This window comes from Chelonia mydas, chromosome 3 (genome assembly GCF_015237465.2).
Source record: "Chelonia mydas isolate rCheMyd1 chromosome 3, rCheMyd1.pri.v2, whole genome shotgun sequence".
Classification (NCBI taxonomy): domain Eukaryota; kingdom Metazoa; phylum Chordata; order Testudines; family Cheloniidae; genus Chelonia; species Chelonia mydas.
Genome location: NC_057851.1, coordinates 585,498 through 612,494, shown reverse-complemented (window position 1 = coordinate 612,494; position 26,997 = coordinate 585,498). Strand labels below are relative to the sequence as shown.

At 61.7% G+C, this 26,997-nt stretch overlaps 2 protein-coding genes across 3 annotated transcripts in view; one reads left to right on the top strand and one right to left on the bottom strand.

Annotated features, from left to right (window-relative positions):
- Positions 1–287: 287 nt before the first annotated feature.
- KRTCAP3 (keratinocyte associated protein 3) lies at positions 288–6,085 on the top strand. 2 transcript variants are annotated; one of them, XM_037893589.2, is made up of 7 exons: positions 288–427; positions 945–1,129; positions 1,642–1,701; positions 2,857–3,057; positions 3,174–3,308; positions 4,889–4,995; positions 5,444–5,580. In XM_037893589.2, the coding sequence occupies exons 1-6, from the start codon at positions 403–405 to the stop codon at positions 4,985–4,987; spliced, it is 705 nt and encodes a 234-aa protein (XP_037749517.1). In that variant the 5' UTR covers positions 288–402; the 3' UTR covers positions 4,988–4,995; positions 5,444–5,580. The 2 variants fall into 2 exon arrangements, with proteins under 2 accessions (XP_037749517.1, XP_043397878.1); XM_043541943.1 differs by lacking the exon at positions 4,889–4,995 and having other exon boundaries at positions 5,444–6,085.
- A 2,441-nt stretch (positions 6,086–8,526) lies between these two features.
- Positions 8,527–26,997, bottom strand: part of IFT172 (intraflagellar transport 172) — a 134,650-nt gene continuing 116,179 nt past the window's right edge. The window contains 8 exon segments of the mRNA XM_037893588.2: positions 8,527–8,705; positions 10,244–10,335; positions 11,350–11,503; positions 12,249–12,347; positions 13,967–14,026; positions 18,832–18,927; positions 21,197–21,298; positions 21,301–21,318. Coding sequence (XP_037749516.1) covers positions 8,616–8,705; positions 10,244–10,335; positions 11,350–11,503; positions 12,249–12,347; positions 13,967–14,026; positions 18,832–18,927; positions 21,197–21,298; positions 21,301–21,318 — 711 coding nt within the window. The 3' untranslated portion in view covers positions 8,527–8,615.

Sequence of the window (26,997 nt, the reverse complement as noted above, 5' to 3'; positions counted from 1 at the left end):
TCCGAGAGGGGGATGGGGGCCGGGGCCGGACTCTTGGGTTCCGCGCGGGGTGTGAGAGGCCGGGATCGCACTCCTGGGTTCCGCGCCGGGAGGGCGAGGGGCGGGGCCGGACTCCTGGGTTCCGAGCCGGGGGTGGAGGGGCGGGGCGGGGCCGGACTCCTGGGTTCCGAGCCGGGGGTGGAGGGGCGGGGCGGGGCGGGACTCCTGGGTTCCGCGCGGGGGTGGAGGGGCGGGGCGGGGCCGGACTCCTGGGTTCCGCGCGGGGGTGGAGGGGTGGGGTCGGACTCCTGGGTTCCGCGCTGGGAGGGCGAGGGGCGGGATCGGACTCCTGGGTTCCTCGCCGAGCTGGGAGGCCGATCCGGGCTGGGCCTGTGGCTGCCGGCGGGGCCCGGAACCGGCGGGATGGGCTGCGGCCGCTGCGGGTTCGGTGAGTCCCGGGGTCCCGCCCGGAGCCCATTTGGGGGGGGCCTTCCTCGAACCGCCCCCCCAACACCCATCTCCCTCACGGGCAGATTCCCGCCACTGCCGTGCGTGACCCCCCATTGCACACTCAGGTGTCTCCCCCCGCCGTGCGTGACCCCCCATTGCACACTCAGGTGTCTCCCCCCCGCTGTGCGTGACCCCCCATTGCACACTCAGGTGTCTCCCCTCCGCTGTGTGTGAAGACCCCCCTCATTGCACACTCAGGTACACTCCCCCTATGCCATGTGTGACCCCCCCCCCACGGCACATTCAGATACCCTCCCCCCATGCCATGTGTGATTTCCCACCCATTGCACTCGGGTACCCTCTCCCCCGCAATGCGTGACCCCCCTCAGCACACTTGGGCACCTCCCCCCATGCCCGTTGGGGGGTACTAGGCCCTTACGCTGTGTGCGATTCTCTCCAGTGCCCCCCCCAGCGGTACAAGCCCCCCCCCCGCCTGATGCCTGCCTCTCTTGCAGACTTGGGGCGCGGGCCCCAGCGCCTCATGCGCTCTGGCATTACCCTGATCATCCTGGGCCACTTGAACTTCATCCTGGGGGCCATCGTGCACGGCACAGTCCTGCGCCATGTGGCCAACCCTGAGCGCACGGTCACCTCCGAGTACACGACCGCCAACGTCATCTCCGTCGGCTCCGGGCTGCTGGTGAGTGAGGCCCCGCCGGCCGGCCCTGCTCCCGCGCCCGTACCCATTGCTCCCCCCGGTGCCCCTGGGGCTCCAGCTGCCTGCACGAGTCCCTGCCTGGCACGTGGGGTCTGCTGAGCCCCTAGCGATGTGCCCGGCGAGCTGGCGGGCCCTGAGCCTGCAGGGACACGGCGGCACTTGCCCGCCGACCCCGGAGAGAGACACGTGCTGGGCAGCTGAGCGCAGCTAGAAGCTGGGTGGGGAATTGAGGCCACTGCGGCACCACTGGGCCCGTGCAAGGAGCAGACAGCAGAATCACTGCTGCAGTGAGATGCCAGTCCTGCCCCCTTCCGGCCCAAACGCCTGGGTCAGAGCATGGGTGTGGCTGTTTCTGGGCCATAGGGCCCCTGATTTAACAATGCTTTCGCTTGCTATGCCCCAGGGACCAGCCGCGGGGTCTGGGGCAGCTGCGGCGGGGGGGGGGGCGGCATGCACTGGGGGAGGGACTGACCCTTCCCCCCGTCTTTCCCTAGAGCATCACTGCTGGGATTGTGGCCATCTTGGTGTCCCAGAACCTGCTCAAGGCAGCCCTGGTGAGTGAGCGCTGGGGATCCGGGGGGGCTGCAGGGCAGGGTGGAGCGAAGGTCAATGCTGGGGAACCCAGGGTGGGAGGGGGAGGCCAATGCTGGGGTCAATGTTGGGGTCACAGCCCCGGGGGAGGAGGGGGGCTGAGTTCGGGCAGGAAGCAGCATTCAGGGCTGTGGCCCAGCTCCTGCAGCAGCCGCTCCCTGGACCTTGCTCCCTGAGGTGCCTGTCTCCTGCTGTGTGGGCCCAGCCTGCTTTCAGCTGTGTCCTCAGCAGGCCACACCTGCTGCAGATAAGGCCCCAGCTCTTTCCATCCGGGCTGCTCCCTGTCCCCGTCTCCGCCCACGCCAGGTGCACGGACGGACCTCCCCTGGCTGAGTAAGGCCTCCCCAGCCCGTGCCAGGCACCCCCTGCTTTCCCCAGCCAAGGACAAGGCCCCACCTTGTGCTGTGTAAATATGTGACAGCCCCTCCCTGCCACCAAGCACTCACAGGCAACCCCACAGCCCTTGACACAAGCCGGGGGGGCAGGTCCGTCCACCCCGTTGCACGGGGCAGTGACTGCGCTGTGCAGCGTGGCTGCAATGCAGGTGTCTTGGCTCAGACACTAGCATTGGCTCGGTGCAGGATGGCCCGTCCCCAAGGGAAAGCCAGGCGCAGAAGTGGGGCCTTGGGGCACTAGGAGGCAGAGGGCACCCAGGGTTTGTGCTAAGCCCTCCCCATGGCAAGGCTGGCAAAGGGCGCGTCTGACACCAGCTGTAAGCAGACAGGACAGTGCCAGGCGCGGTCACCGGGGGTGGGGGAAGGGGCTGCCAGGCGCCCTTGCTCGTTAGTGCTGGGATCGGGTAGCACTGGCACGGGCGAGGCAAGGGAGACCCTGACCCCTGCAGCTTCACATGGACACGGGGGTGGGGCTGGGCCCCGTGGGGCTGCAAGGGCCTGGGGTGCAGGGAGACGTTGGAGGCCCAGAGAAACGTTCGTCTGGGAGCAGCTGCTCCAGTTGCTGGAGGAGGGGAGGGGTCCCTGCTTGGGCGTGTGGGGCCCAGGGCCGCTGCCCACCTCACCCACGGGCTGCTGGAGCTGGTGAGTGGCCCCTGGCGGGGGTGGGGCGACGCCCCGTGGCTGCCCGGCCGCCTGCCCACCAGCTCTGGTCTCTGCCTGCAGCACTGGGCCTTGCTGTGCGTCTCGCTGCTGAACTGCCTGCTCTCCGCTGCCTGCAGCGTGGGCTTGGCCCTGGCCGTCTCCCTCACCGTCGCCAGCAGGGGGCACCGCCTGATCGTGGGCTGCAACAGCTCCGCCCTCCCAGCCGACGCCCGGGCTGCCATAGCCACCAACGACTGCCCCTTCAACACCACCCGCATCTACGTGAGTCCCTGCCGCGGGCCCGGGCCCTGCCCATCCGTCGCCCCGGCGGGCTGGGCTCCCCCTGCTCCCTGCACGCCCCCCTGCTGCACGCCCTGACCTGACTGCACACCCCGCAGGACACGGCCCTGGCGCTCTGGTTCCCCTCCATGGTGATGGCTGCGGTGGAAGCGGTGCTTTCCGGCAGGTGCTGTGTGGTGTCCCTGATCCTCCGCGGCATCGGCCCCTGTGCAGACACCTACATCCGCCAGCAGGTCGGAGGTTCCAGCCAGAACCGCCCCCTCTTCCCCTGGCCCCGCCAGGGACTGTCTCTCGGGGGGTGGGGCTCTCCCCATTTGGTGCACCAGACAGATTCAGTTGCTGTAACCCTGAGCACAGGGTCCCAGGGGTGGTGTCCCCAACACCCACTGGGAGGTGCTGCACCCCCCTCGGGTGTGAAGGGAATGAGGGGCCAGAGCAAGTGTGGGGTTGGGGGGGTCCAAGGCCAGATATGTATGGGTTTTGGGGTGGGAGGGTCCAGATTACAGTGCAGGGCCAGGGGTGTCTCCCCAGGGCTGATAGAGGGGCTGTCCCTCATCTGCCCCCCATGCTCTGCCCACACATTGCTCATCCAGCTTCAACCCTGAAAAAATCCACTCGATGCGCAGCGGCTGTCAAACCAGCTACCAGAATGGTGGGACCCGTTAGGAAAGAGAGAGATAATGAGACAGAAAATGTCATAATGCCACTGTATAAATCTATGGGACGCCCACATCTTGAATACTGCGTGCAGATGTGGTCGCCCCATCTCAAAAAAGATATATTGGAATTGGAAAAGGTTCAGAAAACGGCAACAAAAATGATTAGGGGTCTGGAACAGCTTCCATATGAAGAAAGATTAATAGAACTGGGACTTTTCAGCTTGGAAAAGAGAGACCAAGGGGGGAGATGATTGATGTCTATAAAAGCATGACTGGTGTGGAGAAAGTAAAGAAGGAAATGTTATTTACTCCTTCTCATAAACCAACAACTGGGGGTCACCCAATTACATTAACAGGCAGCATGTTTAAAACAAACTAATGGAAGTATTTCTTCACACAACACACAACTTGTGGAATTCATTGCCAGGGGATGTTGAGAAGGCCAAAAGTATAACTGGGCTGAAAAAAGACTCAAATAAATTCACAGAGGGTAGATCCATCAATGGCTATTAGCCAGGATGGGCAGGGACACAATCACATGCTCTGGGTGTCCCTCACCTTCTGCCTTCCAGAAGCTGGGACTGGAGAATGGGATGGATCACTTGACCACTACCCTGTTCATTCCCTCTGGGGCAGGGGTTGTCAAGCTTTTTCTTGCCGAACCGCCCCCCCCGCCAATGTGCTATTAAAAACTCCATGGCCCACAACAACTGTGTTTCTGTATATAAAAGCCAGGGCCAGCATTAGGGGGTAGCAAGCAGGGCAATTTCCTGGTGCCTCATGCCACAGGGGGCCCTGCGAAGTTAAGTTGCTCAGGCTTTGGTTTCAGCCCCAGGTGGCAGGACTTGGAGCCCTGGGCGGTGGGGTTTTGGCTTTCTGCCCTGGGCCCCAGCAGGTCTAATGCCAGCCCTGCTTGGGGGACCCCCTGAAACATGCTCACGGCCCCGCAGTGGGCCCCAGACCCCTGGTTGAGAACCTGGGCACCTGGCACTGGCTGCTGTGGGACCTGGAGACTGCGCTAGGTGGCCCTTTGGCTGTTCTTATGACCCCTGCACACCTCCCTGGGGGTTCAGTCACCCCAGCCCTGGCGTCACACTGCCCCTGGGGCCCTGCTGCCCAGGGTGCCTCGCTCAGGCATCTGCGTTCCTTTCCAGCTGGAGGAAGAGATGGCAACAAAGGAGGTGGCATCTGAGGACCGGCACAAGCAAGAGCTGTGCCAGCTGCTGGCTGTGGCAGACGGGGCCCCGGCCTAGGGGCAGAGGTGAGGGGAGCGTGTGGCGTCACCTGGCCCAGCGGGGGGAACGGGGCACATGGGGGAACCCGCTGGGTTGGTGGGTCTCTGACTGTCCAGCCCAGCCTGGCTAGGAGCTGCTCAACCTGGTGCAACTTCCACCCAGGCAATGGGGACCCTGTCACTCCCCCTCCTGGCTGTGCAGGGCCCCGTTCCCTGCCCGTGCCGGGGCTCTGAGTCCCGTGGTGCCACCGCCTGGCAGGGCCCTCTTCCCTGCCCGCACCGGGGCTCCGAGTCCTGTGGTCCTGCCCCCTCCCGGCCCGCACCAGGGGTCCGAGTTCTGTGGTGCAGCCGCCCGGCAGGGCCCCATTCCTGGCCCGCGCTGGGGCTCCAGGTGCCGTGGTGCAGCCGCCTGGCAGGGGCCGCAGGCTTCAGGGGTCTGCAGCCACCACAGCTGGACAGTTTCTTTCTCTCGCAGGCGCTGCTCCAGGAACCCCCCGGCCACGGCGGCCGGGAGCGGGTGAGTGAAGTGCCCGTCATGCTGATGCAGCCCGTGGGAGAGGCAGAACACAGGGCCAGGAGGAAGGGGGCAGCTGCCCCTCCCTGCAGACTGTTCCTGGGGGAGCAGGCTCTCGGCTGCTGTGGCAGGGCCCTGCTGGTATCAGGGCTCCCGCGGCTGTCCCCCTCGTGCCATGAGCGTGCCAGTCCTGCAGCTGCCAGCCCTCCTGGGGGTCTTCCCACCATGCTGTGCTGCATTCCCACCCCCCATGGCCATGGAGGAAGGGATCCTGCCAGAGACACCAGCAGGGAGGGGCAGAGACATCCGGACAGCCAGTGACCCCGCTGCAGGTGGAACTGGCCTTTCTCAGCACCCCTCCCTCCAGCTCTTCCCCTCAGCCTCACTCCACACTTGCCCCTTAGCTCGCCCCCTCCCACTCACACACCCAGCCATGGCATGAACCGGCCCTCGCCCTGGCACGCTGCGGGTGTGCTCGGCCTCAGGCCCTGCCAAGTCTGTGGTGCCAGGACAGGCCACGTCTCTGGGGCTGTCCTGCACCTAGCACAGGGGGCTTGGCTGGCCCTCAGGCACCATCCGAATAAACATGGTTAATAAACTCTCCATGGTTTGGGACCTGGCTTCCCAAGCGACTCCCCGATCCTGGGTGAGTTGCTGCAAGCGAGAGAGTCACTGGGTCCAGCCCGTGGCTGTCCTCCGAGGGGGGCTGAGCCGCAATGGGAAGCAGGTTGTAACTGGGGTCAGTACAGCAGGGAGAGGAGTCTGGCTGTGGGTGGGTCTGTGTGTAGAAGAGGGAGGAGGGTGGCAATGGGACTGGTGCACATAAGAGCAGGGAGAGGCCTGGCAGTGGGGGTGTTAAGCGGGGAGGAACCTTGCAATGGGCAGGGCATGTTGAAGGGGTGGAGCCTGCAGTGGGTGGGGCATTGAAGAAAGGGGAGGAGCCTGGCACTGGGGCCATGGTGGGGGAAGGACTCTCTCTGGGGCCAGCCCGTTGCTCACCAGCTCGCTGTTCGGGGGGGGTCTCAGCCCTAGAGGAAGATGATTTTTTTGCCTCTGTTTTCACTAACAAGGTCAGCTCCCAGACTGCTGCGCTGGGCATCACAAAATGGGGAAGAGATGGCCAGCCCTCTGTGGAGATAGAGGTGGTTAGGGACTATTTAGAAAAGCTGGACGTGCACAAGTCCATGGGGCCGGACGAGTTGCATCCGAGAGTGCTGAAGGAATTGGCGGCTGTGATTGCAGAGCCCTTGGCCATTATCTTTGAAAACTCGTGGCGAACGGGGGAAGTCCCGGATGACTGGAAAAAGGCTAATGTAGTGCCAATCTTTAAAAAAGGGAAGAAGGAGGATCCTGGGAACTACAGGCCAGTCAGCCTCACCTCAGTCCCTGGAAAAATCATGGAGCAGGTCCTCAAAGAATCAATCCTGAAGCACTTACATGAGAGGAAAGTGATCAGGAACAGTCAGCATGGATTCACCAAGGGAAGGTCATGCCTGACTAATCTAATCGCCTTCTATGATGAGATTACTGGTTCTGTGGATGAAGGGAAAGCAGTGGATGTATTGTTTCTTGACTTTAGCAAAGCTTTTGACACGGTCTCCCACAGTATTCTTGTCAGCAAGTTAAGGAAGTATGGGCTGGATGAATGCACTATAAGGTGGGTAGAAAGCTGGCTAGATTGTCGGGCTCAACGGGTAGTGATCAATGGCTCCATGTCTAGTTGGCAGCCGGTGTCAAGTGGAGTGCCCCAGGGGTCGGTCCTGGGGCCGGTTTTGTTCAATATCTTCATAAATGATCTGGAGGATGGTGTGGATTGCACCCTCAGCAAATTTGCGGATGATACTAAACTGGGAGGAGTGGTAGATACGCTGGAGGGCAGGGATAGGATACAGAGGGACCTAGACAAATTGGAGGATTGGGCCAAAAGAAACCTGATGCGGTTCAATAAGGATAAGTGCAGGGTCCTGCACTTAGGACGGAAGAACCCAATGCACAGCTACAGACTAGGGACCGAATGGCTAGGCAGCAGTTCTGCGGAAAAGGACCTAGGGGTGACAGTGGACGAGAAGCTGGATATGAGTCAGCAGTGTGCCCTTGTTGCCAAGAAGGCCAATGGCATTTTGGGATGTATAAGTAGGGGCATAGCGAGCAGATCGAGGGACGTGATCGTGCCCCTCTATTCGACACTGGTGAGGCCTCATCTGGAGTACCGTGTCCAGTTTTGGGCCCCACACTACAAGAAGGATGTGGATAAATTGGAGAGAGTCCAGCGAAGGGCAACAAAAATGATTAGGGGTCTAGAGCACATGACTTATGAGGAGAGGCTGAGGGAACTGGGATTGTTTAGTCTGCAGAAGAGAAGAATGAGGGGGGAGTTGATAGCTGCTTTCAACTACCTGAAAGGGGGTTCCAAAGAGGATGGCTCTAGACTGTTCTCAATGGTAGCAGATGACAGAACGAGGAGTAATGGTCTCAAGTTGCAGTGGGGGAGGTTTAGATTGGATATTAGGAAAAACTTTTTCACTAAGAGGGTGGTGAAACACTGGAATGCGTTACCTAGGGAGGTGGTAGAATCTCCTTCCTTAGAGGTTTTTAAGGTCAGGCTTGACAAAGCCCTGGCTGGGATGATTTAACTGGGAATTGGTCCTGCTTCGAGCAGGGGGTTGGACTAGATGACCTTCTGGGGTCCCTTCCAACCCTGATATTCTATGAGGGGTGCTGGACACTCTGCTTACACAGTTGGGGCCTGCTGCTCGGCGCTCAATCCTCCCCCTGCACTTGAATCCCCCAGGCAGCGGAAGGGCCCAGCCTACCCGACCCCGCAGGGAGCGGTCTGGAGGGCAGGGCCCCTGTGCTCGTTCTCGGTTGCTCTGAGCCTGGCCTGAGCCCCGTCACTTCAGGGCCCTCCAGGTGACGCGAGCCTGTCGGGCTCCTGTGCTCACCTGCGGCCTGGCCAGGCCCTGGGGTGCCGTGGGCTGGAGGCGATGGGATGCTGCCCACCCCCAGGGGAAGCACAGGACTCGCAAGCAGGGCCGGACACGGGATCCAGGATCACAGCTGGGGTCACACCTGCTTTAATGGGGAGCGGTGAGGGGGCGGGGAAGGCGGCGCCCCACTCAGCCCTGGCGGCCGCTCACTGGAAGGAGAGGCTGCTGCTCGGCAGCCCCCCAGACCACTGGCCGATGAACTTGAGCACGTCTTGGCACACGGGGCTATGGGACGTCTGCAAGAGAGAAGAGAAGGTGCTGGGCACAGGCTGCGCGGAGCCACCCGGGCTTGCGGGATTCAGCGCATCCTCCCACTCCCTCCTGGGGGTCAATGCGAGCCCAGCCCCCGAGCATGTGCATGACCAGGCAGCAGCTGGGCCCAGCCCCCCTACCTCACATGCCTCCTGCCCCCAGAGGGTGTGTGTGGGGGGAATCGCTACACTAGGGCAGCCAGGAGACTGTCCCTTGGACTGGGGCAGGGTGGGGCACGGCCCTGGTCCCTGGGGCCCACTGGGGGTGGGCATGGGGCAGAGCCTGGGAAAGGGGGGGGCCCAGCAGGATAACGCACATGGGGGCTGCGTGACGCTGGGGGATGTTCACCTGCGGGTGGGGCTGGGCCAGGCTGAGACCCCATACGGGGGCTGAACCCAGCCACGTCTTCCCCTGCTGGGCCCAGCCAGTTCCCCCCGGGGGAGCCAATGCCCCTGGATCCCCTGCCCTTTGTTGCAGCTCAGAAGCGCTGGGCCGGGGGGGGCGAACGGCTGCCCCCCCATTCTCCCTCCCAGTGGGCACAGGCCTTTGAGTGAGCCAGAGCCATTGCCTTGTCCTGCGCGCGCCCCCGCCTCCCCTGGGCGCTGAGCCCCTCCCATGAAGACAGGCCTTGCCCCCCCACCTGTGCTGGGCGCTGAGCCCCTCCCATGAAGACAGGCCCTGCCCCCCCCCCATGCTGGGCGCTGAGCCCCTCCCTTGAAGACAGGCCCTGCCCCCCCCACCTGTGCTGGGCGCTGAGCCCCTCCCTTGAAGACAGGCCCTGCCCCCCCGGGCTGGGCGCTGAGCCCCTCCCATGAAGACAGGCCTTGCCCCCCCACCTGTGCTGGGCGCTGAGCCCCTCCCATGAAGACAGGCCCTGCCCCCCCGGGCTGGGCGCTGAGCCCCTCCCATGAAGACAAGCCCTGCCCCCCCACCTGTGCTGGGCGCTGAGCCCCTCCCTTGAAGACAGGCCCTGCCCCCCCCGGGCTGGGCGCTGAGCCCCTCCCATGAAGACAGGCCTTGCCCCCCCACCTGTGCTGGGCGCTGAGCCCCTCCCATGAAGACAGGCCCTGCCCCCCCCACCTGTGCTGGGCGCTGAGCCCCTCCCTTGAAGACAGGCCCTGCCCCCCCCCACCTGTGCTGGGCGCTGAGCCCCTCCCTTGAAGACAGGCCCTGCCCCCCCGGGCTGGGCGCTGAGCCCCTCCCATGAAGACAGGCCTTGCCCCCCCACCTGTGCTGGGCGCTGAGCCCCTCCCTTGAAGACAGGCCCTGCCCCCCCCACCTGTGCTGGGCGCTGAGCCCCTCCCATGAAGACAGGCCCTGCCCCCCCGGGCTGGGCGCTGAGCCCCTCCCATGAAGACAGGCCCTGCCCCCCCCCATGCTGGGCGCTGAGCCCCTCCCATGAAGACAGGCCCTGCCCCCCCCACCTGTGCTGGGCGCTGAGCCCCTCCCATGAAGACAGGCCCTGCCCCCCCGGGCTGGGCGCTGAGCCCCTCCCATGAAGACAGGCCCTGCCCCCCCTCACCTTGACGGCCATCAGAAACTTGTTCCATGTGTCTTTGTTGGCTTCTTTCCCAGGCCGCTTGAACTCGACCTTGTTCCTCAGCACGGGGTAGCCTGGCCACAGACAGACGCCGCTGAGCGGGGCCAAGCTGGGCTGAGCCCAGCGCTGCCCAGCCCTGCCGGCACCACCCCCAGGGGCCTGGCCCGGGGGCTTAGCCAACAGCACCACCCAGGGCGGAGCCAGCGCGGGGGCCCAGAGGTGCCAGGCGGGGGCGGGGGCGGGGGCCCCAACACACAGCAATTCCCCTGCCAGGATCCCAGGTGCCAGGACCCTGCCCCATGCCCGAGGCCTTCGCCTGCAGTTCCCTCGCCAGTGTCTGATGCCCCCTGCTGCCAATTCCACCCCCCAGGCCCAAACCTCCCCCCCAAGCCCGCTCTCCCCAGGTCCCAATCCTCCTCCATGGTCCCAAACCTCCCCCGCACCAAGCCTGCTCCCCCCAGGTCCCAAACTTCTCCACCACCAACCCTGCTCCCCCCCAGGTCCCAATCCCCCCCACTACCAATCCGCCCCCCCGGGCCCAAACCTCCCCCCCACCAACCCTGCTCCCCTCAGGTCCCAATCCTCCTCCACGGTCGCAAACCTCCCCCCCACCAACCCTTCTCCCCCCAGGTCCCAAACCCCCCCCACGACCAATCCACCCCCTGGCCCAAACCTGCCCCCCCACCAACCCAGCCCCCCCAGGTCCTAATCCCCCCCACTACCAATCCGCCCCCATGGCCCAAACCTGCCCCCGCCACCAGGTCCCAATCCTCCTCCACAGTCCCAAATCTCACCCCCTGGTCCAAACCTCCCCCCATTGCCAATTCTGCCCCTGTGGGTCCCAAACCTCTCTCCATCCTGCTCCCCTGCCAAGCCTGCCTCCCCCCCAGGTTGCAAATCTCCCCACCCCCAACAATCCTGCCCACCCAGGTCCAAATCTTGCCCCCCTACTCCCCAGGTCCTGATCCTTCCTCCTCTGTGCCAAACCTCCCCACCACTGCCAATCCGCCGCTCCCAGATCTCATTCCTGCCCCCTGGTCCCAATCCTGCTCCCCCATCCCCGAGGGGCTAAGTGTCCAGGGACTCACCGGTGAGCAGGCAAGGCAGGGAGTGCACGCCCGTGCTTGCGGCCACCAGCGAAGCCTCATATGTGTCCCGCTCATCTCGGGGCAGAACCTGCTCCAGCCGCTGGTCCATGGACATGGTGAGCACCCAGTCCCTGATCTCCTCCCGTGTCGCCTCCTGCCACACAGCACAGACCACTGCTGACTCCGGGCACCACCCTGCGAGCTGGCCTGGCCCGGCCCCAAGACCAGGGCGGGGGGTCAGGCCCCCAGATCCTGAACCCCCACTGACAGAGGGGGCCCTGGTCCCTTGTGTCCCCTGCCTGGTCCTGAGAGCTGGGAGGGGTGCAGGGTGGGGGTGGTCACTCACCCCCCACTCACCTGATCCTGAGAGCTGAGGCCTCATCCTTCGCTTCCCTTACCCCTTAGTCCTGAGAGCTGGGGCCCTGGTCCCTTGAGCCACCCACCCCCATGTTCCTGAAAGGTGGGAGCCTGGCCCCTCGACCCCCTAACCCTCTGGTCCTGAGACTTGGGGGCCTGGTCCCTCCTTCCCCCCACTCACCTGGCCCTGAGACCTGGGGCCCTGGTTCCTTGCATCATCCCCTATTGCTGAGAGCTGGGAGCCTGCTCCCTCACTTCCCCCGGTCCTGAGAGCTGGGAGCCCGCTCCCTCACTTCCCCCGGTCCTGAGAGCTGGGAGCCCGCTCCCTCACTTCCCCCGGTCCTGAGAGCTGGGAGCCCGCTCCCTCACTTCCCACAGTCCTGAGAGCCGGGGGCCTGGTCCCTCGCACTCCCCACCTCCTGGTGCTGAGGGTCAGATCCCGCACACCCCCGCTTACTGCTGACAGCTGGGCCCTGCTGCCTCACTCCTGCCTGTCCTGGGGCTGAGGGAAGCGGGGGGTGGAGAACACGGACGACACTCACAGCCACGTGCTGGTGCGCCGGGAGCGGCACCTCGAAGGGGATGTCCGTGTTCTGGAAGTCGACGTGGTCCAGGGCGTCGAGCGTGCCCTCTTCAATGGCCTGGCGGGCAGAGGGAGAGTGCTGTGGGGGGGGTCGGGGGGGCAGCATCCTGCAGTGCCAGGCCAGGCAGCCCAAACCTCCCGCACCAGCAATGGCCCCAGTAGGGTCCCAGGAGATGAGTTTGCCACTCTTAGCGGACACACCTACGGCTCACATTAGCCCTGACCTTGCAGTCAACTGCTCTTCCACCCAGTAAGCCAGGCCCCATCCTGCGGGACCTACATTCTCTGTTCCAAGGGTACGTCGTGGCATTTACCTCTGTTCACATGCGCCCAGCATACTGCCGAGTGGGTGAGGGAATAGCGTGTATTGGACCAGCTTCTGTGGGTGAGCAGTGCACGCTTTGGCGCTTACACCTGAGAGGAAGACCTCTGTGCAGGGCTCTCTTGGTCCAATACAAGCTATGCCCTCCCCCACCTTGTCTGTCTCATACCCTGGGGCCAACCCGGCTCCAACAGCCCTGCCTCCAGCTTACAATGGGAGCCAGGTCGCTCAGTGGAACCCACGTGTCCCCATCATGATTTACCGAATTTTCTGTATGCTGTAAGATTTATCACCAGAGATTTTTATATTTTCAACCAGATCCTCGAAGAAGATATTGAATAACATGGAGCTGAGAGCAGCTCCTGGGCAGCACCCCATTAGAACCCCCCGCCCCCATTGGATGACAACTGCCCATTGACTTTTTGACATCCACTAGCTAGCCGCTGTTCAATCCATTTAATATGCGTGCTACTGATTTGGCATCGCGTTAACTTTCGTATGGTCTGTCGAGCAGGACTAAACCGCAGCCCTGACAGAAGTTTAGCAGCCAGGCTTATGAGAAGAAGCTTCTCTTATGAGACCTATTTTCCATAAAGCTATAATCAGATGTTGCTGTCTTTCAATTCTCAATGGAGTGTGTCCCAGCCAACAGGACAGCAACTGACACCCTTGGCCAGGGTGCCGGTGAACTGGGTCCCACAACTGGCCCCTGCTGCTAAGGAGCACAGGGTTAGAATGGAAACAGGCACAGGACCGCCACTCGAGCAGCTGCTGCTGCAGTTTGGAACCTGAGTGACCCCCCTTGCCAGATGCTCTGGGGTCTCTGCTGTGTGCCGGACCAACAGGAATGCAAGGAAAGGGCCGAGCTGGACGCTTAGCTTCCTGATTCTTGTACAGGCAGCAGCTGAAGTGTCAGGAAATGAGAACAGCTTCCCTCCCTCGTTCAGAGCCACCTCCAGGCCAGGCATCATGGCCCTTCTGGCCTGGAAGCCTCTTGGGCTAGGGGCCGTGCTGCTCCGGACACGCAGCCAGGCTTTGCTCGTACAAGCCGCAGTTTCACTGTGCCATTTCCAACCTGCAGTGTTCAGCCAGATGCACCTTAACACAGGGCCCGCTCTCCCCGTGGGTCCTCGAGGCAGGGCTGGAACATTCTCTGTCTTTCCATGGGCACCTCCCCTGCAGCCCCCCGACTCAGAACAGCCTGCCCCCTACAGCCGGCGCTAGGAGTAAGTAGCCTGAGCAATTGCCCCCCGCATTCATTGTTAGTATCCCTGCTTAGGGCCCCCAGTGGGCTGGCACCAGCACAGCCACCCACCCCTGTGCCGCCTTTACCCTCATCCTGATGCGCTACTCACGTCTGTGAGGTCCAGGAATCGGTTCAGGAAGATAAACGCCATGTTCTCCCAGCCGACCGCCTAGTGCAGAGAAAGCAAGAATGAGTGTGAGTGGTGGGAAGTGATGCTCTGGGGAGCCCCGGCCACGTCCCACGCACCGGTGATGTGGAGAAATGCCCTCTGGGCTAAGAGCAGTAACAATTCAGCAGGACAACGAGGGGCACCTGCATTGCGCCTTGCTGAGCAGCCAGGATTCGGGGGGGGAAAACCAGGCAAAGAAGGCTTGTGGGGGAGTGAATCTGCAGGGTTCAGAGAGAACAGCGGCATCCCCAGCTTGCACAGCCTCAAGGCCCGTCACAGCCCCAGCTACATCAGAGGCAAGTGTGAGACCATAAGACCTCCAAAGCAGCAGATGTGTGATAACCTGCCCTCATGAGGGTCTCATCCTGGGTGCTCATACTTAGAGTTCAGATTATTTATTTGTGGGGTTGTTGAGTGTGCGGCAAGCTGGGGCATGAATTTACCACACCCTAGCCTGCCCTGCATTCCCCGCCCCTGGGCCCCTTCACCGGGCACTAAAGGTTCCCAGGAGCCCACTTTGAGCTACTCCTGTTGTAAAGTGGAGTAGACAGAAGCACAAGCAGGGTGCCAGAGACAGTCAGCACATGGTGGGCTAGAGCACTGCAGACACCCCTAGCTTGCTGTGCAGTAACTGCATCTAGACATGAACGCAGTGCCTAGCAGCACTGCTCATGGGCCAGGCCCCCACGGCACTAGGCATTGTACAGACACAGAATTAAAGAACAGTCTGTACCACAAAGCACTGACAAGCCAAGCTTAACCCCTGAAACAGGTTAAAAATTCCTTCCACCATTTTTTTTTTCTAGCATTAACTCTGGTAACGCTGGATAGTCACATAATCCAGGTAAACACCCAGTCCCTTTCGGAATCTTGCCAAGTCCTTGGGCTCAACAACTTCATGTGGAGATGAGTTCCACAGGCTAATAATGCATGGTGCAAAAAAGTATTCCCTTGCACTGGGTTTGAATTTCCCCCATTTGAATTGCATTTAATGCACCCTTGTTCTTACGTTACGAGACAAGAAGAGCAAAAGTGCCCGGTCTCCCTTCTCTAGGCCAGACATTATTTTAGGTGCTTCTGTCACATCCCCTCTTATTCATTTCTTAAGGGAACAGTCCCAATCGTTTTAATCTCTCTGAACCCCTTGTTCTGCAATAGTCTGAGTCTGCAATAGTCAGCACTGCACACAGTACCCACAGGAGGCCGTGATACTGATCTATATGAAGGCACTAAGTACTCTCCATATCACCACCATCCCGCTGCACATGGTGTTTGCTTTTGGGATCCCTGTGCATGCTGAGCTGAGCTCTCGCTGCGCTGGCCCAGCAATGCCCAGAGCCCTCTCCTGAGCTGCGTCAGGTCACCTCAAGCCCTTTCCTACATGCAGTGCTGTGCAGCGAGTCTCTTCCCCAGCGCCACCAGCAGGAGCCTGCAGTGACACGCTGTTGCTCTAGGACAAATGGGCCCTGCACCCAGAAAATCTGGAGCCAGGTCGCGCTGCAGGCCCTGCAGCCAGGCACATCCGTGCCCACTGGACTCCCCTCCCTGCCCAGGGTAAGCTGGGGAGCAGGAACACAGTCCCCCACTCCAGAGAACACGGTCTGCCACCTGCCAGCACTTCTAGACATGACTGAGTCCTTTGCTGTAGCACGGCCCCTGGGGCAGAAGCAGAGTCTGGGTTCCAGGGCTGGCTGCTGAGCTTTTCCCCATCCCTCTCTACTGGCTGCTTTGATGGGGGTGTGGTGAGCTTGGACTCCCCCTTGGACGGCAGGTCCTTCTGGGAGACGTACTGATGTCAAATATGCCTGGAATACGTTACTAATAACTACAGCTCCTGCTGGCCCTTGAACCAGGGACACACCCACAGTCACAGCCACCCACTGCTGTGCTGATTGAAGACGCTAGCTCTCCTACTAGCTAAAGACAAAAGAAGAGCAGCAATGCCCAGCTTAATGGGAGACACCATCGAAGAATAAGGAATGCCAGATAAAATGAAGTTGGCTCTCAATCCCTCAGGGATAGAAAATGGCAAGTTAAATAAAATCTCCACCTTGCTGTTAGTCGTTTAACCAGGAGGGGACTGTCCTCTCCCCTCTGTCTAGTTATAAAGCCTCCCACAAACCTGGACACTGGTATAAATCAGGCCCCGCAGGAACTCAGAGCTTGCTGAAGCCCCCAAGAAGCTGCAGGACATGGAAATGCTATCACACACTCAGACCAGGCCCAGGGGCAAACTCTCCCAGGGTTACCACCCCTGAGAATGGCGAGATGTCACTGCAGACTCTGTGTTCTTTAACAGAAGTAACTGATGTTTCCTTGCTGAGTCTGCATCTGACAGTGGGACTATTTTGTAATATTGTTATCAGTCCTGTTTGTGTCTCAGTTTCCCCTATATGCTGCACTGTTACCTAGTGGGTGAAAGAGGCTGTTTGCTTTCAGGGCAGGGCAAAGAGACAGAGGTGGGTGTGGCCCAGCTATGTGGGCCTTAGTCTCCATCTCAGTGGAGCAGCTGAGGAGACTGGTGAATCCGATCGCCAGGACATCGCACATAGCGACCAAGGACCCAGAGGGAGATGGACGTCCCCGCCTCCTTTAGGGAAGCTGAACAACAATCCCCTAGCTCAAGATCAATGGACTGGAGAGGTGTGAGAGGGGAGATAAGAGCTGGGGCCTGGAAGAGGTCGGGCTCTCGCCTGGAGTCTGACCAAGGAGGTTGGATGGAGAGACAGACAGAGCGTGAAGCAAGGGGGTCACTGCAGCTGGTCTGGGCTGTAACCATCAGTTCTCTGGGCCACCCGAGGGGCTGCCTGGGCCATGTGCCAGCTGACTAATAAACCTACCTGGTTTCACAGCGCTGGGGGAGCGTCCCTGCAGACACTGGCCGAAGGGCACTGATCCCTGAAGAGAGGACACATCTCCCCCAGGATCTGTCTCAGCTGGACTTGCTGCCTGGAGCTTCTGGGGTGGGGCAGGGGACTGCAGGCTCAGAGGACCAGTCTCAGGAGGCGGTGAGACCCCTGGGGGTCTGGCCCACTGAAGGCCCCCTCCCAGAGACTGTTCCCAGGCTGGGACATAGCCCTGACCCTTTGAATCCATGACAGCTCTCTCCCTCAAGGAATTCTATTTGGGGATTTTTAACTAAGCAATGCTATATGCATGCTTTCCCTTTGTAAATCCAAGGACACTGGTCTTAGAGACCTTCAGAGAAAGCTTTCCTTTCAAACCAAACACCTTCAGACAAGTGCCCCCTCATTCACTGGAGGATCACATGACATGTCATAACCTTATTAGAGGTACGAAAGCTGATGAGTGGTGATTTCACTGCTTTATGGTATAACTGCTTGCCCTCAATGCTGGTCTTTGGCCAGGTTTTGTAAAACACTGGTGTAGTCCGTATGTGCCTAGAACATCTGCTATTTGAGCATAAGCCACATACCTGTTCATTACATACCTCCATGGTTCTGGGTGACTTAATAAACTTGTCGATTGGCTAAGACTAACCAAGTACCTGATCTGAGAGAATAATATCCCAGGTCAAAAGCTGACCTGAGAGGAACCCAGCACAAACCATACTGAGCTAGCGCTCCCTGGACTCAGTAATGAATGGTTTTCCACATCAGTTCTAGTTTGTTAAATTTCAGCTGTAAAATCCGACTTGCAAATCCACGAATTTTAACTTCTCTGCTTCCACTTCCCCTGGGCCCTCACCGGCTCACCCTGCTTGGCTGCTGTGGCAGTAGTGGCCACTTTCCGCCCCAGGGATTCGTGTCTGGGAAAGAAACACTGCTGCAGCCCTGGCTTTGGGATGATCATGTCTGAAGCCGAAGAGCTGGCCCAGGGGACCCGGGGTTCATCAACACAGCATTTTAAAGGCCACAGCAGCAAGCCTCAGAGCCCAGGACTTGGGCTTGCAGGCTTTGCACTACAGAGCTAAAAACAGCTGTTGTGATGAAGTGGGTTTTTTCCCCTTGTTATGCTGCACATGAGCCGATGTGAATCTTACTGTTTTGCATAAATATGGCGTGTGCCTCAGTTTCCCTGTGCGCTGCACCAATGTCTAGGGTGGTGGGAATAAGGGTGTGACTTTTGCTGAGACCCTCGGGGGCAGGTGAGGCGGCTCCAGCTGCCTGCATGTAAGCGATGGACGGTGCCCTTTGCAACCTGAGACCCAGGAGGGGGATGCGACCAGGTGACACTTTGCCCAGGAAGCAAGATAAAAACCGGAGAAGGGGCAACAGGCCTTTTGGAGGTTAGGCTACTGGAAGCCAGTCAGTCTCCTGTCTGGGACTTGGAGTGGGGGAGAGTCCAGGGCATGAGGCCTGGATCCCTGCAAGATGGACTTTACTGAATGGTCCTGCTTTCTGTGCTAACAAGCTCTGTTCTGAGCTATGTTCCTGTCGACTAAGAAACCTTCTGTTTTACACGCTGGCTGAGAGTCACGGCTGACTGCAAAGCTGGAGGGCAGGGCCCCTCTGGCTTTCCCAGGGGTCCCGTTCAGGTGGACCTGCTGCAGGAAGCGCATAGTGAGAATAGGGGTCCTGAATGCTCTGAGGTCAGACCCAGAAAGGCCATAGCTGAAAACTCTTCTTGCCCTGGTGATAGTGTGAGGGGAGGCATGCTACACCAGAGTCCTGTTTGGCTTCATACAGAGCAGTGGAAGGTGGAGGCAGGAGGCCACCAGGCAGGATGAAGGGAGGGAGGGAAAGCTGCCAGAGAAGGACCCATTCCCCCACAGCAGAGAGCCCATGGGAGCCAGGGACCAGGCCCTCCTGCCTCTGGCTCCTGCGAATCAGGCTGCCTCTTACCTTGGCTGCTGTGCCAGCTTCATAAAAGGCCTTGTCTGCGGGGATGAGCTCAGTGTGGCGCAGAAGGGAGATGGAGAGCTTGGCCGCCAAGACATCCTGCGGGCAAAGATGCCTTGAGAGCCACCATGCATGACAGACAGTGACCCAGTCCGGATCCCCAGCACCCAGTGTCTGAGCCCAGAGAGCCCTGCCCTCATCTCTGCCCCATCCGTATCCCCAGCACCCAGTGTCTCAGTCCCGGAGAGCCCTGCCCTCCCTCTGCCCCGCCCTGATCCCCAGCACCAAGTGTCTCAGTCCCAGAGAGCCCTGTCCTCTCTCTGCCCAACCTGGATCCCCAGCACCCAATGTCCGAGCCCCGGAGGGCCCTGCCCTCTCTCTGCCCCACCCTGATCCTCAGTACCCAATGTCTGAGTGCCGGAGAGCCCTGCCCTCCCTCTACCCTGCCTGGATCCCCAGCACCCAGTGTCTGAGACTCAGAGAGCCCGGCCCTCTCTCTGCCCTGCCTGGATCCCCAGGGACCCAGTGTCTGAGCCCTGCCGTCCCTCTGCCCCGCCTGGATCCCCGGCACCCAGTGTCAGCCCTGGAGAGCCTTGCCCGCTGTCTGTCCATCTATGGCTGGCTATGATTTGATTGGGGATTGGTCCTGCTTTGAGCAGGGGGTTGGACTAGATGACCTCCTGAGGTCCCTTCTAACCCTGATATTCTATGATTCTATACCAAGGCCTGTGTCATAAAAATAAAGGGAAGGGTAACCACTCTCCTGTATACAGTGCTATAAAATCCCTCCTGGCCAGAAGCAAACCCTTTCACCTGTAAAGGGTTAAAAAAGCTAAGGTAACCTCGCTGCACCTGACCCAAAATGACCAATGAGGGGATAAGATACTTTCAAAATCTGGAGGGCGGGGAAAAAAGGCTTTTGTCTGTCTGTGTGATACCTTTGCCGGGAACAGATCAAGAATGCAAGCCCTTCAACTCCTGTAAAGTTAGTAAGTAATCTAGCTAGAAAATGCGTTAGTTTTCTTTCTTTTGGTTTGTAAATTTGCTGTGCTGGAGGAAATGTGTATTCCTGTTTTTGTGTCTTTTTGTAACTTAAGGTTTTGCCTAGATGGATTCTCTATGTTTTGAATCTGACTGCCTGTAAGATTATCTTCCATTCTGATCTTACAGAGTTGTTCTCTTATCTTTTTTTTTGTTCTTCTAATAAAGTTCTGATTTTTAAGAATCTGATTGGGTTTTTTGGGTCTTAAAAATCCAAGGGGTTTGTGCTCATCTTGTTTATTCTCAAGCCTCCCCAGGAAAGGGGGTGTAAGGGCTTGGGGGATATTTGGGGGAAATAGGAACTCCAAGTGGTCCTTTCCCTGTTCTTCGTCTAAATCACCTGGTGGTGGCAGCATACTGTTCAAGGACAAGGCAAAGTTTGTGCTTTGGGAAACTTTTTAACCTAACCTGGTAAAAATAAGCTTAGGGGGTCTTTCATGTAGGTCCCCACATCTGTACCCCAGAGTTCAGAGTGGGGAAGGAACCCTGACATGGTGGCAGAGTGGTGGGATCATTCTGAACCAGAAGCACAGACCTGAAGAGTATTTTTTTTAACTGAAAGCAGTTAGAGCTTTTTCTGTCCCTTGGCCTGCAGGCAGAGGTCTCAGAGGTTTTAAGAAAAGGATTTTTCTGTAGGCTGGGAACAGCTACCAGAGACAAAGGTATCAGGTTACAGCACTGCAAAATGTACAAGCCAAAAGAAAGAAAACTAACGCATTTTCTAGCTAGATTACTTACTAACTTTACAGGAGTTGAAGGGCTTGCATCCTTGATCTGTTCCCGGCAAAGGTGTCACACAGACAGACAAATGCCTTTTTCCCCCCCTCCAGATTTGAAAGTATCTTGTCCCCTCACTGGTCATTTTGGGTCATGTGCCAGCGAGGTTACCTTAGCTTCTTAACCCTTTACAGGTGAAAGGATTTTGCCTCTGGCCAGGAGGGATTTTATAGCACTGTATACAGAAGGGTGGTTACCCTTCCCTTTATATTTAGGACAGCCTGTCAGGCGGAAGGCACGAAAGTCTGCATGAGGCCTGTAAAGGGGGTGGTAAGGGGACCCTCCCCGAAGGCTGAATTCCTAGCATGCTGCTAGGGCTCCTCCTGTGCGCTGGCTTGCAGCATGTCACTCTGTACTCTCACAGCAGGGATCCTTAAGGCCACCCCTGGTTCTGGCGGGTCTGGGGCACCATTCCCACGTTCCCCCGGGCAGCACCCTCTGCAATGGCTGAATGTGCTGGGGAAGACCCCAACCAGCTGTTTTGCCTCCAGCGCCGCCCGCCGCTGGATCCCAGGGATGGAGGCCGAGCAGAGGGCACGGCAGACCTTACCAGCTGCTTCACACCCTGCGCAGCGGAGCGGGTGGCGTAGTAGTGTGAGATCAGAAGCATGGTCTCAAACTCCTCGTGCGCGGGGTGTTCACATTCGCTGCGACCTTCACGAGGTTCTCACACTGCAGAGAGAGGGAGCATGTGAGCACGTGGGGGCCGTGGCAGCCAGGCCATAGAGCATCCAGGGCAGGGAAGGGTGGACGGGGAAGCAGTGGGTGCTAAGCAGTGCTGGAAGGGGATGGAAGGGGCAGCGGGAGCTGAGATGCTGAGCAGTGGAGGGCAGAGGGAGCCGTGGGTGCTGAGCAGTGGGGGGTTGTCATAAATATAAAGGGAAGGGTAACCACCTTTCTGTATACAGTGCTATAAAATCCCTCCTGGCCAGAGGCAAAACCCTTTCACCTGTAAAGGGTTAAGAAGCTAGGAGAACCTCGCTGACACCTGAACCAAAATGGCCAATGAGGGGACAAGATACTTTCAAATCTGGAGGTGGGGGGAACAAAGGATCTGTCTATGTGATGCTTTTGCCCGGAACAGATCAGGAATGCAGCCTTACAACTCTTGTTAAGTTAGTAAGTAATCTAGCTAGAACATGCCTCACATTTCCTTTTGTTTAAAGGCTGGCAAAATATGCTGTGCTGAATGGAATGTATAATCCTGTTTTTGTGTCTTTTTGTAATTTAAGGTTTTGCCTAGAGGGATTCTCTGTGTTTTGAATCTGATTACCCTGTAAGGTATTTACCAGCCTGATTTTACAGAGGTGATTCTTTTACCTTTTCTTTAATTAAAATTCTTCTTCTTCTAAGAACCTGATTGATTTTTCATTGTTTTTAAGATCCAAAAGGTTTGGGTCTGTGTTCACCTGTACAAATTGGTGAGGATTTTTATCAAGCCTTCCCCAGGAAAGGGGTTGTAGGACTTGGGGGAATATTTGGGGGGAAGTCGTCTCCAAGTGGGCTCTTTCCCTGGTCTTTGTGTGAGATGCTTGGTGGTGGCAGCATAGGGTTCAAGGCAAAGTTTGTACCTTGAGGAAGTTTTTAACCTAAGCTGGTAAGAATAAGTTTAGGGGGTCTTTCATGCAGGTCCCCACATATGTACCCTAGAGTTCAGAGTGAGGAAGGAACCTTTTGCGGTAGAGGGAGCCGTGGGTGCTGACCAGTGGGGGAGAGAGGGAGCCGTGGGCGCTGATCAGTGGGGGGGAGGCAGAGGGAGCCGTGGGCGCTGATCAGTGGGGGGGAGGCAGAGGGAGCCGTGGGCGCTGATCAGTGGGGGGGAGACAGAGGGAGCCGTGGGCGCTGATCAGTGGGGGGGAGACAGAGGGAGCCGTGGGCGCTGATCAGTGGGGGGGAGGCAGAGGGAGCCGTGGGCGCTGATCAGTGGGGGGCTGAGGGAGCCGTGGGCGCTGAGCAGTGGGGGGCTGAGGGAGCTGTGGGCGCTGAACAGTGGGGGGGAGGCAGAGGGAGCCGTGGACGCTGACAAGTGGAGGGGAGACAGAGGGAGCCATGGGTGCTGAGCAGTGGGGGGGGGAGGCAGAGGGAGCCGTGGGCGCTGAGCAGTGGGGGTGGAGGCAGAGGGAGCCGTGGGCGCTAAGCAGTGGGGGGGGATGCAGAGGGAACCGTGGGGGCTGAGCAGTGGGGGGGGAGGAAGAGGGAGCCGTGGGCGCTGAGCAGTGGGGGGCAGAGGGAGCCGTGGACGCTGAGCAGTGGGGGGGAGGCAGAGGGAGCCGTGGGGCTGAGCAGTGGGGGGGGAGGCAGAGGGAGCCGTGGGCGCTGAGCAGTGGGGGGGAGGCAGAGGGAGCCGTGGGCGCTGGGCAGTGGGGGGTAGAGGGAGCTGTGGGCGCTGAGCAGTGGGGGGGAGGCAGAGGGAGCCGTGGGCGCTGAGCAGTGGGGGGGGAGGCAGAGGGAGCCGTGGGTGCTGGGCAGTGGGGAGTAGAGGGAGCTGTGGGCGCTGAGCAGTGGGGGGGAGGCAGAGGGAGCCGTGGGCGCTGGGCAGTGGGGGGGAGGCAGAGGGAGCCGTGGGTGCTGAGCAGCTGGGGGGGGAGGCAGTGGGAGCCGTGAAAGCTGGGCAGTGGGGGGTAGAGGGAGCCGTGGGTGCTGAGCAGTGGGGGGGGGGAGGCAGAGGGAGCCGTGGGCGCTGGGCAGTGGGGGGCAGAGGGAGCCGTGGGCGCTGAGCAGTGGGGGGGGAGGCAGAGGGAGCCGTGGGCGCTGGGCAGTGGGGGGCAGAGGGAGCCGTGGGCGCTGAGCAGTGGGGGGGAGGCAGACGGACCCGTGGGCGCTGAGCAGTGTGGGGGGCAGGCAGTGGGAGCCGTGGGTGCTGGGCAGTGGGGGGCAGAGGGAGCCGTGGGGGCTGAGCAGTGGGGGGGGGGAGGCAGAGGGAGCCGTGGGCGCTGAGCAGTAGGGGGGAGGCAGTGGGAGCCGTGGGCGCTGAGCAGTGGGGGGGAGGCAGAGGGAGCCGTGGGCGCTGAGCAGTGGGGGGGAGGCAGAGGGAGCCGTGGGGGGGATGCAGAGGGAGCCGTGGGTGCTGGGCAGTGGGGGGGGAGGCAGAGGGAGCCGTGGGCGCTGAGCAGTGGGGGGGAGGCAGAGGGAGCCGTGGGCGCTAAGCAGTGGGGGGGGATGCAGAGGGAACCGTGGGGGCTGAGCAGTGGGGGGGGAGGCAGAGGGAGCCGTGGGCGCTGAGCAGTGGGGGGCAGAGGGAGCTGTGGGCGCTGAGCAGTGGGGGGCAGAGGGAGCCGTGGGCGCTGAGCAGTGGGGGGGGAGGCAGTGGGAGCCGTGGGCGCTGAGCAGTGGGGGGCTGAGGGAGCTGTGGGCGCTGAACAGTGGGGGGGAGGCAGAGGGAGCCGTGGACGCTGACAAGTGGAGGGGAGACAGAGGGAGCCATGGGTGCTGAGCAGTGGGGGGGGGAGGCAGAGGGAGCCGTGGGCGCTAAGCAGTGGGGGGGGATGCAGAGGGAACCGTGGGGGCTGAGCAGTGGGGGGGGGAGGCAGAGGGAGCCGTGGGCGCTGAGCAGTGGGGGGCAGAGGGAGCCGTGGGCGCTAAGCAGTGGGGGGGATGCAGAGGGAACCGTGGGGGCTGAGCAGTGGGGGGGGGAGGCAGAGGGAGCCGTGGGCGCTGGGCAGTGGGGGGGAGGCAGAGGGAGCCGTGGGTGCTGAGCAGCTGGGGGGGAGGCAGTGGGAGCCGTGAAAGCTGGGCAGTGGGGGGTAGAGGGAGCCGTGGGTGCTGAGCAGTGGGGGGGGAGGCAGTGGGAGCCGTGGGCGCTGGGCAGGGGGGGGCAGAGGGAGCCGTGGGCGCTGAGCAGTGAGGGGGAGGCAGAGGGAGCCGTGGGCGCTGGGCAGTGGGGGGCAGAGGGAGCCGTGGGCGCTGAGCAGTGGGGGGGAGGCAGACGGACCCGTGGGCGCTGAGCAGTGTGGGGGGCAGGCAGTGGGAGCCGTGGGTGCTGGGCAGTGGGGGGCAGAGGGAGCCGTGGGCGCTGAGCAGTGGGGGGGAGGCAGAGGGAGCCGTGGGCGTTGAGCAGTCGGGGGGAGGCAGAGGGAGCCGTGGGTGCTGGGCAGTGGGGGGGGAGGCAGAGGGAGCCGTGGGCGCTGAGCAGTGGGGGGGAGGCAGAGGGAGCCGTGGGCGCTAAGCAGTGGGGGGGGATGCAGAGGGAACCGTGGGGGCTGAGCAGTGGGGGGGGAGGCAGAGGGAGCCGTGGGCGCTGAGCAGTGGGGGGCAGAGGGAGCCGTGGGCGCTGAGCAGTGGGGGGGCTGAGGGAGCTGTGGGCGCTGAACAGTGGGGGGGAGGCAGAGGGAGCCGTGGACGCTGACAAGTGGAGGGGAGACAGAGGGAGCCATGGGTGCTGAGCAGTGGGGGGGGGAGGCAGAGGGAGCCGTGGGCGCTAAGCAGTGGGGGGGGATGCAGAGGGAACCGTGGGGGCTGAGCAGTGGGGGGGGGAGGCAGAGGGAGCCGTGGGCGCTGAGCAGTGGGGGGCAGAGGGAGCCGTGGGCGCTAAGCAGTGGGGGGGGATGCAGAGGGAACCGTGGGGGCTGAGCAGTGGGGGGGGGAGGCAGAGGGAGCCGTGGGGGCTGAGCAGTGGGGGGGGGGAGGCAGAGGGAGCCGTGGGTGCTGAGCAGTTGGGGGGGAGGCAGTGGGAGCCGTGAAAGCTGGGCAGTGGGGGGTAGAGGGAGCCGTGGGTGCTGAGCAGTGGGGGGGGAGGCAGAGGGAGCTGTGGGGGGGGAGGCAGAGGGAGCCATGGGCGCTGGGCAGTGGGGGGCAGAGGGAGCCGTGGGCGCTGAGCAGTGGGGGGGAGGCAGACGGACCCGTGGGCGCTGAGCAGTGTGGGGGGCAGGCAGTGGGAGCCGTGGGCGCTGGGCAGTGGGGGGTAGAGGGAGCTGTGGGCGCTGAGCAGTGTGGGGGGCAGGCAGAGGGAGCCGTGGGCGCTGGGCAGTGGGGGGCAGAGGGAGCCGTGGGCGCTGAGCAGTCGGGGGGAGGCAGAGGGAGCCGTGGGTGCTGGGCAGTGGGGGGGGAGGCAGAGGGAGCCGTGGGCGCTGAGCAGTGGGGGGGCAGGCAGTGGGAGCCGTGGGCGCTGGGCAGTGGGGGGTAGAGGGAGCTGTGGGCGCTGAGTAGTGGGGGGGATGGAGAGGGAGCCGTGGGCGCTGAGCAGTGGGGGGGAGGCAGAGGGAGCCGTGGGCGCTGGGCAGTGGGGGGGGATGGAGAGGGAGCCGTGGGCGCTGAGCAGTGGGGGGGGAGGCAGAGGGAGCCGTGGGCGCTGGGCAGTGGGGGGTAGAGGGAGCTGTGGGTGCTGAGCAGTGGGGGGGGGAGGCAGAGGGAGCCGTGGGCGCTGAGCAGTGGGGGGGGGAGGCAGAGGGAGCCGTGGGCGCTAAGCAGTGGGGGGGGGATGCAGAGGGAACTGTGGGGGCTGAGCAGTGGGGGGGGAGGCAGAGGGAGCCGTGGGGGCTGAGCAGTGGGGGGGGGGAGGCAGAGGGAGCCGTGGGCGCTGAGCAGTGGGGGGGAGGCAGAGGGAGCCGTGGGGGCTGAGCAGTGGGGGGGGGGGGAAGGCAGAGGGAGCCGTGGGCGCTGAACAGTGGGGGGGGAGGAAGAGGGAGCCGTGGGGGCTGAGCAGTGGGGGGGGGGGGGGAAGGCAGAGGGAGCCGTGGGTGCTGAGCAGTGGGGGGAGGCAGAGGGAGCCGTGGGGGGGATGCAGAGGGAGCCGTGGGCGCTGAGCAGTGCGGGGGAGGCAGAGGGAGCCGTGGGGGGGATGCAGAGGGAGCCGTGGGTGCTGGGCAGTGGGGGGGAGGCAGAGGGAGCCGTGGGCGCTGAGCAGTGGGGGGGAGGCAGAGGGAGCCGTGGGCGCTGAGCAGTGGGGGGGAGGCAGAGGGAGCCGTGGGCGCTGAGCAGTGGGGGGCAGAGGGAGCCGTGGGCGCTGAGCAGTGGGGGGGAGGCAGAGGGAGCCGTGGGCGCTGAGCAGTGGGGGGAGGCAGAGGGAGCCGTGGGCGCTGGGCAGTGGGGGGTAGAGGGAGCTGTGGGCGCTGAGCAGTGGGGGGGAGGCAGAGGGAGCCGTGGGCGCTGAGCAGTGGGGGGGGGAGGCAGAGGGAGCCGTGGGCGCTGGGCAGTGGGGAGTAGAGGGAGCCGTGGGCGCTGGGCAGTGGGGGGCAGAGGGAGCCGTGGGCGCTGGGCAGTGGGGGGCAGAGGGAGCCGTGGGCGCTGAGCAGTGGGGGGAGGCAGAGGGAGCCGTGGCCGCTGAGCAGTGGGGGGGAAGCAGAGGGAGCCGTGGCCGCTGAGTAGTGGGCGGGGGAGGCAGAGGGAGCCGTGGGCGCTGGGCAGAGGGGGGGA

Excerpts from the sequence above, each read along its gene's own strand:
- KRTCAP3 (XM_043541943.1), top strand. The coding sequence starts at position 403 with ATGGGCTGCGGCCGCTGCGGGTTCG. Across the intron at positions 1,702-2,856 it reads ACCTGCTCAAGGCAGCCCTG|CACTGGGCCTTGCTGTGCGT; the intron begins GTGAGTGAGCGC and ends CTCTGCCTGCAG. Across the intron at positions 3,309-5,443 it reads ACACCTACATCCGCCAGCAG|GCGCTGCTCCAGGAACCCCC; the intron begins GTCGGAGGTTCC and ends TTTCTCTCGCAG.